Here is a 13,838-nt window from a genome sequence, read left to right on the forward strand (position 1 = left end):
AAGAGACAACTGGATGACTGTTTCATTCTTTGGCATGAAAGTATAGAAGACTTAAAGAATTTCAAGCACTTATAAATGAACTTGCCGTAAACATTCAATTCATGATGGAATATTGCCATCAACAACTTCCCTTCCTCGACATCCTCATTAAGAAATCTAACAATGTAATAGAAACATTACATTATGGATTCCAAGCAATATCTACCATTCATCTCATGCCACCCCAGACATACCTAAATGAATATCCCCTTCAACCTAGCAAAAAGGATATGTACTATAGTTTTTAATGCAAGCACCAGGGACACATGTCTACATGAACTAAAGGATACACTAAAGGAACTACCCACCTTCACTAACTGACATATGATTTCAGTGTGCCCTACAACTCAACATCCACGAACTCAGACATCCCAAATTAAAGAAGGATTTACAACCAAAAGCCCTACCATACATCTCCACACAGAACCCTCTTAACAATGAAGCCTTCAACACTATCCTTCAAAACATTCCCCTGCTAAAAAATGACCACAGAATGAACTTAATCCTCCAAACACACACCATCATACAAAGTAAGAAACAGCCCAAATCTATGAAAAGTTTCCTAAAACAGGCTCAAATATGCTCAACAACAAATTTAAATTTAGCTTGTCTGCAGCATCATTCCTTGGTGCCGGAATTTGTTCTTTCACATAGCCATTTGTGACTTTTATATTTTGTGGCAATGTATGGAAACACCATGCTCTTTAGTTCTTCAAGAGAGGCAGTCATATTGCTACATGGGAGGTGTTGCAGACTATCTTGTGGAAGTTTTCTATTTCCAAAATCAAGTAACTTGTTGGAGAACTGTGCGGCTAACGGGTCACCATGAATATGAACCCTCATGTTGGTTGTCAGAGTAAGCTGCTTGACATGTTGCCAGATATATGAGGACTTGATGCAAGCTCTCAGCTCATCTGCCTTTGCTCCTCTGGGCATGACAAGGAGTGTTTGCCTCTGAGATGGCAAGCCTGGTGATATGCTTGACATAGTGTGTTCTTGACTGCTGACCATGATGTGGAATGCATAGAAATCATTGGATGGAATTCACTTTGAGGAGTTTGTCTGTCTAATGTCAATGTGATAAGCATCTTGTCCATAACAGAACAGCAATGGGTATTGTAGTGTATAATAGGATCTGTATGTTCCTGAAATCCTCATTAGTGTGCTGTTTCTGAGATGGAGGACAATGTCAAGCTTGTCATGTTCTTGCCCAAACAGAAGTACAGCTATTTCATTTGCTGTTGGCACATTAAACCCCTATGTTGACCAGTTGGTTTCTTGTCTGATCTAATAACTACCTTGTAATCCATGGAGTCAGGTGGAATTGTTTGAAGTGTGGTCTTGAAGCTTCTGACCAGGTTGTTGATGTTATCCAGCATCTTTTGCAGAGACGCTACAATGTTCATCATGATGCTAGTTGTGTTCTTGCATCTCTCTTACCCGTCTTGTTGAGAATCACCCATAAAATATATTTGAGGGAATTTTAGTGATTCATTTGACAGAGGAAGTAGAGAGCCAATGCGATGAAAAATCTGGCCTTGGACCTTGAAAGTTGGCATGAATCCTGGCTCAGTCATATCTGTTGTGGTTCCAAATGATGTCATCTGTAGTGCAGCATTATACTGTCTAATTTTGTTTTGGAAGTGCTTGGAATCTTGGTCTGTTGATGACAACAGTTTTTTCAATGGCTCTGGATGTTGGGGGATTGCTAGGAGTTTAACCTTTCCACCACTGCAGCACAGTGCAGGTGTCTCCCCAGGCCACTTTCTTGCTTTACAGTGTATGCACTCAATTTTCATTGCACCAATGGAAATTCTAGTGTCATCTGCATAATGAATTGTTGGATCATAACTGAAAGCTGCTTCATAGAAGTTGCTCCTCTGAACTGTTGCAACTGCTCTTCATTCTGCAGTGGAGATCCACTACAGAACGAAGTGTCTGAAATATGAAAGTGAAAACAAGTGGTATAGATAGAGAGATATGTTACAGAGAGATAGAGAGAGGGATGGATAGAAAGATATACATAAAGATATATGTTATGTCATTGACGCTAGAAAACCAGAAATAAATGTTTGAAAATCTTTGAAAGATATGAATGTAATATAAAAAAAATATTTTTTAATTTTAATAATTTTTAATTAAAAAATCAAATAAAAACCCTATTATATGTCCGAGGTCAAATTATTCATGTATGGTGAAGCTGTTTTCGCATGAAAAGTGAATATGCACTCATTTCTATTTCATATAATAGATATATATCAATTTTCTAATACCTTACATAGCATTTTCTTTTTCTCTTACTTTCTTTCTTCTTTCTTTCTTTCATTCTTTCTTTGTGTGTACAACTGTCTCTTGATTTTCTCCTTCAGACGTTATTTCCTGCAGAGGCAAGTTGAGAAAGGCCCAAATAAGATTGTACTACACAACGATGACTTAATCTTTGTTCACCGGAAAAAAAGCACAAAGGTAAACATAATATTTATCATATGTTGATCTTCCTAATAATACTTGCAATGAACATGAGAGACATTCAAATTTGTATGGAAATATAAGTCAAATAGATTATATTTTATTTCATTGAATGTAAAAGGTGCCAACTACACTCTCAGAGAGGTTGGTGCTAGGAAGGGCATCCAACTGTCAAAACATTGCCAGATCAGATTGGAGACTAGTGCAGCTCACTAGCTTGCCAGACCCCAGTTAAAGCGTCCAACACATGCCAGCATGGAAAACAGACGTTGAACAATGATGATGATATATATGCATATACGAAGGCAGCGAACTGACAAAATCGTTAGCACGTCGGGCGAAACGCTTAGCGGTATTTCGGCTGCGGTTATATTCTGAGTTCAAATTCCGCTGAGGTCGACTTTGCCTCTCATCCTTTCGGGGTCGATATATAAAGTACCAGCTTCGCACTGGCATCGATGTAATTGACTTAATCCCATTGTCTTTGTTTGTTCCCTCTATGTTTAGCCCCTCGTGGGTAGTAAAGAAATAGATATATATACATACTTACACAGATACATTCATACACGCACACACACACACACACACAAACATGTAAATGATAGGCTTCACTGCAGTTTCTGTCAATGAATTTCAAGTCGTTCACCAGTACAAGACTATGGATCTATAGCAGAAGACACTTAACCAAAGTTTGTTCAGTGGAATCAAACCAGGAGCTTATAGAAGTTGTGCAGTCAACTCTTTAACCACACATCTGTGCTTGCACCTATTTAGTTTTATCAGTCTACATTCTGAGTTCATATGGTTATACAACTTCACTTTCAAAATTTGAGTGCATGCTTTAATTTAGAAAAAAAATCAATGCAATTAACTTAATTAACTTATCAATATTTTTACAACTCTAGCAGAAAGAAAGAGAAAATAACTAGTTAGAGCACGTAAATACAGAATCATGAGACTTCAAAACAATTGTGTGAAGTATCTTGTTTGTACCAGCTAAACCATCTCATAAATAAGTTTTCATGGAATTTGTCTTTTTTTCTTGCTTTTTTTAAAAGAATTCATTCTATTTAAAACATTTTGATTGCTTTTAAATTTAATAAAGCTTAGTTTAGACTTAGCAATAAAAAATTACATGCTTATGCGCACACACATGACTATATATAAATAAATATATATATGCATAATCATGTCTATATCTATATCTATCTCTCACTCCTTCTCTCTCTCTCTCTCTCTCTCTCTCTCTTTCTCTTTCTGTCTCTCTCTCTCACACACACACTTATATATATTTCATCTTCGTATTTGGTTTGTAAGATTCTTTATGGGAATTCGTGTGTTGAAGCATATTTTATTGTGTCTGGAGAGAGTCATTCTGTTTCAGTGCCTTATTATTTAACACACTCACTGGTTCAATTTCCACTCATTTATTTTTACTTTCTAAAATTTTCGTTGCATCTTGCAATCCTTTCATCAACAGTTGTTGAAAGTCAATGACTATTGAGGAAAAAGTTGCAAGACACAACGTTAATTTTAGGAAAATTAAATAAGTAAATGAATAGCAACTGAACCGGTGAGTGTGTTAAATAATAAGGCACTAAAACAGAATGACTCTCCCCAGACACAATAAAATATATACACATCTATTATATAAAATCCATTCTGTCTGTCTGTGTGTGTGTCTTCTAGGATCTCGTGCATCCTCCATCCGATTGCACTCAAATTTGATATGTCGATACCGACGGTATCAGGGCATGTATAAGTCTTGAAAAAATTACAAAAATCGATTCCAGGTGAGATCGATAAAGCCGTGGGAACGTGCATTTGTACGTGCAAGTACACCAGCTGTTGTGATCGATACTAATCATACGTGGGAAAAATGCATGTGCAGTTTGCACATAAAAAGCCAGCTGGCTTGAAATAATGCCACAAAATGCAGTATATTTAAGAGACCAAAAAAGTAAGATGCAAAAGAGATATTTTCTTCAAACTAGGCATGAAGGAAAGAAGTCTATCTTTATTTCTTCTTTTGCTGGTGTCTCAAATTTAGGTTAAATCAGTGTTTCTCAAAATGGGAGCCTATGGGACAGTCGGACATGTTGTTTTGAGAAAATTTGGTTTAAATGTTTGACAACTCAGCACCGTCCATTGGACGAGGTGGGGAGCATTTTGCTCATGTGTATATATATATATATATACATATATATATATAAAATGAAGGAAATTATTGTGTTGTGTAGTATTCAGGCGCACTACAACTCATCTAAGGTGCATGTACAGTACATAGAATTATGTACAAAAGTCAGGAAAGTGAACAGTGTATGAGTCATAATACACATGTATGCATGCATATGGAGGTGGGAATATCAGGTGTAGTGTTGGGGAATTTCAGGAAGCATGGAGGTTTTAAAGGATGTGATGTCTTGGCAACTCTGAGTGTGAAAAAATGTTTCCAAAAGTCATGGGAGCTGTGCTGTTTTCTGACAGTGAAATATACCATGTCATATATATGGAGATTCTTGTGTCTCCCTCTGTGTTAATGCATATGTTTTGAGTGCATTTTCGTAATCTCTCATATGTTTATACCTTTGTAATTTGAGTATTTTTCTTTCATATTCAGTACAATTTTCATATTTAAATGATAGTTAATTTATCCTATTTTTTTTTAACTGTGTGACTGTTACTGATTAAATGGCAGTACATTATCAATTTGAAAGTACTGCACCAACAAGATGCCAAAATCATTTTACACTAAATCTGTAAGTGACAATATTTCAAATGATTTGTTGAGTCACAAGATTCTCAATATTCTAATAAATAAATCCACATTGCTTTGTCTCAACAAGAATTGAATAAACAATAGCAGTAGCTTTCTCATATAATATAGCATTTACTTTCATATATATTACAGCCTCCACAGTTATTATGTTTTGCTATTGGGGAAAAAATTACTGTGCTTGATTAAATTTGTCTGACAAGTTCTGCAACTACTTTATAACTATGCCATTAGAAGTTGGAAAGGAATGTAGTTATTAAAACAGTTGTTTCAATAAACAATTCCATCTAGGCTAATCTAGTAAAATATGGGTAAAACAGCAATAAAGATATCTAGCAGGATATAATTGTTTTCTAATTTCATTATTTGTTTCATTCTTTTAGCAGAAATCAACTATAGTTGTTTATATCCATATCCCCCCACATGCAAACACACATACACAAAAGTTAAACATTTCAAGTCCACAAAAGCCCTGGCAACAGACAGAATATCGTAGTAACAAACTCACTTGAAAGCAATCATGATTCAGATTTTGTTTCTTGTACATATATATTGCATCTACACAATCTTACTCTAAGCCAACTTGCAGCAGAATTGGAAATTAGAATAGTTATAAATAGCATTTACTTAGAGAGCAACTTGCAGCTGTGGACAGTGAAGGATTAATTCATTGACAGCAGGATATGCAGTTAGTATAACTCTATATGGTTGACATAATGAATCCCATCAACAGCTGTGAACATGAAAGGTTAAGCTAAAGTTCAATATGAAAAACTGTAAAACAAAAATAAGTTTACGACTCCCTTGTTAAGAGTTAATGGTGTTGAGTTCATATTCTCAAAAATGGTGATGCTTTCATTTTATGTTTTTTTTTCGCCATTTTATGGAATTTTGCAGTAGCTTGTAATCTATTATAATACATGTCTCTAATGCAAACTAACAGCTGTATAGCCTGGCATTTAAAAATATCCTCCAATTATAAACTGATCGTGGTTCATGCCATCTTAACTTCAATTAGAAAAGTGTGAACTTATGTGTGAGAAAGAATATAAGCAAATATGTTAGACAGAAAGAAGATAAGCTTACAATGTAAGAGTGTGTAGAAAAAAGTGAAGCAAAGCTCACCACATGCAAGTCGGGAGATCAATAGTGAATATGGGAGTATATATAAATAGCAAAGGATTTAGATAAAATTAATAAAGGAAAGGATGGGAAACAAGCAATGATGTTGCATGGGAAATATTTCAAGCAATGAAATCATTAGTTTAGCTGAAAGAGTAAGTACTACAGAGGGAGAGAGAGAGAGAGGAGAGAGAGAGAGAGAGAGAGAGAGAGAGGTTGGAGCAGTGGAAAGGAGAGAGAGAAAGAGAGAGGTTGGAGCAGTGGAAAGGAGAGAGAGAAAAAAGAAACCTTGCAATTTAACTGTACAAGAAACCCCAAACCCTGTTTAAATGAAAAAATTAGTAGAAATCCAGTAAAATGACAAATGTTGAATGTGAAGAGGAAACTATAGCTAAATTAGTGTATCAATGTATGTAGTAACATGTTACAAAAAGGATGCAAATGATTTATGATAGAACAGAGAAAATACACTGGACAGATAGTTATAAATTTGGTCTCCAATTAGAAATGCATTTCACCATCAACCAGAAGTTATTATTGAAAAATGACATGGTAAGATGCTGATAGTTGTCTTACTGCAAACTTATTATACAGAGACATAGAGAGCAGTCATAATTGGGAAGGAAAATATATTACATCAAATGATAAATTCTCCGGTATCATGATTACAGAGTTAAAGCAAAACAGGACAGCAAGAGAATGAAAAATATCTTGATCTAGCAATACAGCTGGAAAATTCTTTGACACATATTTCTAATATTTTACATTTATATCCCATGCTTTCATGTATAGTATTGTTTTTTATTGGAGCAATTATTTTTATTATATGGGTTCCATTCATTGACCACTGTCCCATGAATTAGGAAGTCTTTGTTTTTTGTCAGGCAGGTATACTGTAGCATGCAATTTAACTCCCAGAGCCAATGTTCTTCTTACATATAATGAAGCACAATGTGTGTCCTGTTGGTCATGGTGGTAGAGAGAAACTAAAACAACAAAACGGGTGGGAATGAGTGACAGTCAGAGATACTAAAAGCTGGAGAGTTGTAGTTGAGAAGTTATACTCTGAAGCTGTAGTACAAATTTTTATCATAAATAATATTTACTTTAAAAATTTAACACATATGCACATGTAGATATATATTTGTGAAATAAAATATTAGCCTCTTTTCTTGTCAAAATATCATTCATGTAACATTTATACGTATAGTCTTCCTTACATTTTTCTTCCTTTCATTTTAGTCCATTTTTCCATGCTTGCTTTTCCTGACAATAACTCTCACGTCTTTTACAATAATAGATTCACACACACACACACACTTGTATGTGTCTGCGCATGCATCGATGTATATATAAATATGCATGTATATGTATTTATGTATATACATGTATGTGTGTGTGTATATATATATATATATATATATAGTAATACTAAGCAATAAAGGGTTTAGCAACGAATTGCCTTACCACATACCGAATTTAGAAATAGCAGTCAAAGAGTTATAGCTATTTCTTCTACTAAAAAGGGAGATCTCAGTAAAAACAGCAATTGGAAGGCAGACACAAACAGGTAAGAGAGAATGAATTGACGGCAATCTATCATACATTTTTAAGTTATCTACGGACGTACGTTTCGAAATCAAGTTTTTAGGAAAGCATAAGAATTAAATATTAAATATTAAATAATTCTATCTTACCGAAACTTCTTTTCTCTTCAGCTGAAGAGAAAAGAAGTTTCGGTAAGATAGAATTATTTAATATTTAATTCTTATGCTTTCCTAAAAACTTGATTTCGAAACGTACGTCCGTAGATAACTTAAAAATGTATGATAGATTGCCGTCAATTCATTCTCTCTTACCTGTTTGTGTCTGCCTTCCAATTGCTGTTTTTACTGAGATCTCCCTTTTTAGTAGAAGAAATAGCTATAACTCTTTGACTGCTATTTCTAAATTCGGTATGTGGTAAGGCAATTCGTTGCTAAACCCTTTATTGCTTAGTATTACTTAAATTTTCCTCGAATGAGGCTTTTACATGCCGAAGACTACTTGGTGTAATTGATAATTATTCCAAATTAATTAATTTCACCCTTCATTATTACGGATAACTATATATATATATATATATTCTTTTTAACTCTTTTACTTGTTTCAGTCATTTTGACTGTGACCATGCTGGAGCACCACTTTTTAGTTGAAGAAATTGACCCCTGGACTTATTCTTTGTTAGCCCTGTACTTATTCTATCAGTCCCTTTTGCTGCACTGGTAAGTTACAGGGATGTAAGCACACCAACATTGGTTGTCAAGCAATAGTGGAGGGGCAAAGATAGACACAAACACACAGATATATCAGATACATACATACATTCATACATATATATACATACATACATATATACATACATATATATATATATATATATATATATATATATATGTATATATACGGCAGGCTTCTTTCAGTCTCCATCTACCAAACCCACTCACAAGGATTTGGTTGGCCTGAGGCTATAATAGAAGACATTGCCCAAGATTCCACACAGTGGAACTGAACCTGGGACCATGTGGTTGGGAAGTAAGCTTCTTAACACTCAGCAATGTCTGTTATCCATGCTGGCATTGGTTGGACGATTTGACCAGAGCTGTTTCCAGACCAGCAAAGAAATGAAATTTCCTGTATTTGCAGTGTCCAGTTACATCATGTCGGTCCTGGATTGTGATTGGCACAACTAACCAAAAATATAGTCAGGAACTTTACTGAGGATTGTTTTGTAAAGCTCTGCTCTTGTGATTCTCTTCACAGAAGGTTGGAAATGATGTTCCCATTGCTGTTGTTGCTTCTTCTTACAAACAGCTTCCAAATTTATTTCTCGTCACAAAAGTGGCATTTGACTTCTTTGTAGGGACAGTCCGTCACTTTATGAGCTTTTCCACATCTATAACACTTCAACTCAGAGTCTGTGGAATTAGACTGCTGAGTGATATTTTCGTTGACTCTTGTTCTGACTCTGCTTGACTTTATTGACAGGCCTGGTCTTTGAATGGCAAACAGTTTCCTTGGCAACCTTTGCTGCAACTTCAGTCTCAATCGTGTGTCCTTGAGCTTGAAAAGAGCCTTCAAGACAGCTTCATTATTGACAGAACATGTGAATCTTTGTCTAAGAGATTCAGCTTGGAGGTCTGAAATCAAAGGAAAGTCACAGGTAGCAGTGTCTTGATGTATACATGCTGCCAGCTCCTGGAGAGTTTCGCCTGGCTTCTGTTGCTTGTCACTCCAGAACTTGAAGCATTATTGCACAATGAAACAAGCATTTCTAATCCCTAATCCTTTCCAATTACTGTAATGTGGCAGAATAGATAAAGTTAATACAAAATTTACAGAAGTATAGAAGGAAGATGTGAACTGATGCAGTTACAACTATATTTAAAGATAGCAACCAACTAATTATGAGATACTTGAACATGTAAGAAAGCATGAAAATACCAAGAAACTAAATTCATTAGCAGAAGAAAAGAAATATGTAAAGGAATTAAAGATCACTAAAACTGGGTGCAACTAGATGAAACACAATGCTATGTGAAAGCAAATCAAATAAAAAGGGAAGCCAAATCCAATGGAATCTTAGAGCTGTGTAATAAATGAAAAAATAAAGTATTCCATAGGAAATACCCTACAAAAGTCAGCAATCTTGATATTGATAGAAATATGGCACATTGATGGTTGTCTGCAACTGAACTTAAATCAGATACAGAAAGCTTCATTATAGCTGCTCAGGGTCAGTACACACTCGCTGGAGATTAGCTAGCTAAGATTCTTAAATGTACTACTGATCATTCATGAACCTTTTGTGCTTCACTCTGGGACACAATTTACCATCTCATCTCTGGTTGCTGTGTGTTCACCTCAAGTGAGTAAGCTAAACGTGTTGATAAGCTGGGTCATACTAATTCTGGTTAATGACAACTCACAATTCCTTGATTCACAAGATTGATTAAAACAAATGTGATAAAAATCATAAAATATAACTTTAATTTCACCTTGTTGTTTATGCTAGCTATCTTAGGCTTTGCTATCATATTAAATGCTTGTAAGAGAAAACAAACATATCTTGTATTGTCAGTTAATTAAGCTCTAATTGATATAATATGGAAACGTCAATTTATATAGTTTTCTCTCTTCCACCACACCAAGGTTTAGGTTTTATATTTAAAACGTTTTTTTTTCCCTCTGGCTATTATTCAAAGTTATAAATTTCACTGTTAATGCCAAAACAAACTAGTCTTATCAGCAAACAATGATTGAAGTAAATTCTATTGGTTTGCTACTTTCATTCTTTCATATATTTCACAGACAGATAATCTTTATAATTTGCTGAGTCAAACAATGAAATATGACATTTCTAAACTTAACAAAACATATGATTTCCATTGTCATCTTGGTTGTTTTTACTCTCCATTCAAATCAGCAACACTAAGTCACAGAAGTTGAATACTGTCTCAGTATCAAAGAAAATGCAAGGAAAATTTCTTCTGCTAAAAATTTATCTACACATTCACTTTTTCTCTTTGCCAGTTACATATATCATCCTGGGTTTCTTATGCTTTACCAAAGACAAACAATGAGATGACAAAATAAAATATTGACCATAATTCTGAACCAGTCAGATTGATACTATATCCTGTGGCTTGGACTGGTCATTGGGTCATGCCTTAACATTTGATCTACAACATCTTTGTCAGCAATCTGATCAATCAATGCTGACAAGGTTATCTAAAGCAAGGCAACACAAAACAAGAAATATCTTGGGGTCATGAAGTCATAAAAGTAATACAAACCATTATATCCTGTAGTGGCATAATTTTGTTTGTCCTTTACATTGTATTACAGCAAATCACTGCAATTTATTTGTGAATATCAATGCAATATTTTCTAATATCAAATATATTAATTTATTATTTTGTGCAATAAATGCCATTCATTAATTTGATATCAGTTTTCCATGGTGTGTAAAACCTGCATCAGTTTAATACAAAGAATATCATAAATTCTTCTAATCTTTTACTATTATTACTTGTTAGACTGTGGCCATGCTGGGCACCACCTACAAAGACTTACTTAGTTATATTTTATGCTTCTGCTTCAGTCTGCTAATTATTTTTTTATCATTGTTTGTTGAATTGTTAAGGTACAAGACAAAGAGTGGCAACAAAAATGACACAAATTTTTAGACTGGTATAAATACAAACACACACATACACACTCATACACACACACACATGCTCACACATAATGGGCTTCCATAGGTTTCCTGTCAACTGATCATTTTCTGACTAAAACAATACACATAACATTTTGCATGACTTTACATGCCAGGATGCCAAGATGTATTGACTTCAATATTATTGCAGTCCCGGCATAGTGGTTATTAAATAGAGTATCATTCTTCTCTTCTCAAATATGTGTATAATTACTCGAGTTAAAGGCATAATGTACTAAATATCATACTTAAAATTTACTAAATGTAATTTTTATTTGTCTTCTAGAGAAAGAAACACAAAACCAATAAGCAACTCACACCAAAAAGATAATTTCAAGTAATAGAGATTTAATTCCACAAGTTAATTCAAATGTTTAGGGAAAGGGCAGCTTGATTTTTGTTTACATGCAAGGGGGGCAAATATGGACATGTTTTGGTCTATTATAACTCATCAGCTGAGTATAGTCGAACTATATAAAAAGGAGTTATCAATAATTTTAGGATAGATGGCTTAATGGCATGAATTTAGATTACTAATTTGAAGGGTGATATACTGAATGTCACTTATCCCTTATAGAACCAAGCCATGGCTCATAGAACCTATAGGGAATCTTATTACCTAACTAAAAAGGGATAGTAATATGCTGAGTTAGTGTATCTCTCCAAACTTTTTTAGTATTAATATATTCATGTAGATGTCGTAGAATTAAATATAAGAAAATCAATACATATATTTCTGATTTATTTCTAATAGATCAAAACATTATGCTTTATTTTTTTATTCTTAATGTTCACTTCTTATTAAATTAATGTAAAACTTCTTGAAAATCTAGATATATTTATTACTTCTATTAGATATTTTACTAGTATTAAGTAGATATTTCTAGATACTCTTCAAAAAAAGAAGCATGTGATGTGCTAAAGCTAAGATACATGTTATTGAAATCCTTACATTTGGGTCAGTTACCCAGTCCTTAACTACTTAACTGTCAAGACATTTCTAAAATGATTGATAAAAAGAGAATGTCTTTTCCAGTAATGTATTCCCTTGGTAAGAAACAAAATGTTATACAATTTCTCTTAAAGCTCCTATTCCAGAGAATTTTTATGTTTATGGTGTTCTCTGATTTGTTAATAAGAGGCTTTGGAAGTTGACTGTTTGCTTAGATTGGCATCTAAACTAACAATTTGTTCCTATCTGCTAAAAGGCGAATAAATGTTCTGGCAACATACACTTCATAGGATGAAGTAGGATAAAGACATTAATGTACTGTTGAGAATTCTGTCTGTTTAGAAATCCTGAAGGGTTGCTAGGCTAGAGCATCGGTCAATAAACAGAGCAAATAATTCTTTATTTGTAAATATGCAGCCCCTAGCAAATGCTTTGTAACATGTGCATAAATTATAGCAACATACACATGTATTCACAAACTCCAGTATTATTTAAGAATATCTTTGTTAAATATTGTATATTAAAGTACTTTTGTCTATTAAATAATCTGTTTGCTAAACAACATACATTCAGGAATATAGTATCTAGATGTATAAAAGTTTGCTTTACATTGAAAATTGTTGTGACTTTATATGAACAACTCACCAAGCTATTTTTCTACTAAAAATCCTTAAAATAAATGTGTGAATATTTGAATAATTGATGGCAAATTAAACTTTAGTTTCATAAGTTAAATTCTACTATATCAGCTGAGTAGAAAGATTTTACAAAATATGGGAAATAATTATCATTTAAGATTGAAATCATTTTCTACTCTGTGAAAATATAAAATTTTGTTTCATACACCACGAACACAGAAATGCAAAGCACACTCATCGATGCTCACATATGCACACATATGTAACACCCACTGCACACATAAACTCACATACAAAATATATGCAAACACACACACTTATTCTTCTATAGAAAGTGAGAATAATTACTAGTTCTTTGCATTTTGCAACTTTCTGATGGAACTGGAGACAATCTACTTTTCAGAGGTTCTTTATATCTAAATTCATCTGAAGATAATGATATATAAGACATGACTCTTGGATATGGATCTGTAATAATTAGCATACTCAAGTATTAAAAAACAAAATAAATAGAATAATAGGTATTTCACTTTATATGCAATGAGTACACTAATTTTGTTCATAACTCATACAACTTAACACACA

The 13,838-nt window shown here is 33.7% G+C and overlaps 1 protein-coding gene across 1 annotated transcript in view; it reads left to right on the forward strand.

Moving 5' to 3' along the window:
* LOC115209871 (retinal guanylyl cyclase 2-like) overlaps window positions 1-13,838 on the forward strand; it is an 870,127-nt gene that overhangs the window by 639,677 nt on the left and 216,612 nt on the right. Inside the window, exon 5 of the mRNA XM_029778448.2 lies at window positions 2,409-2,505. Coding sequence (XP_029634308.2) covers window positions 2,409-2,505 — 97 coding nt within the window. The remainder of the gene's footprint in view (window positions 1-2,408; window positions 2,506-13,838) is intronic.

Source organism: Octopus sinensis, linkage group LG3, assembly GCF_006345805.1.
Source record: "Octopus sinensis linkage group LG3, ASM634580v1, whole genome shotgun sequence".
In the NCBI taxonomy this organism is placed as follows: Eukaryota; Metazoa; Mollusca; class Cephalopoda; order Octopoda; family Octopodidae; genus Octopus; species Octopus sinensis.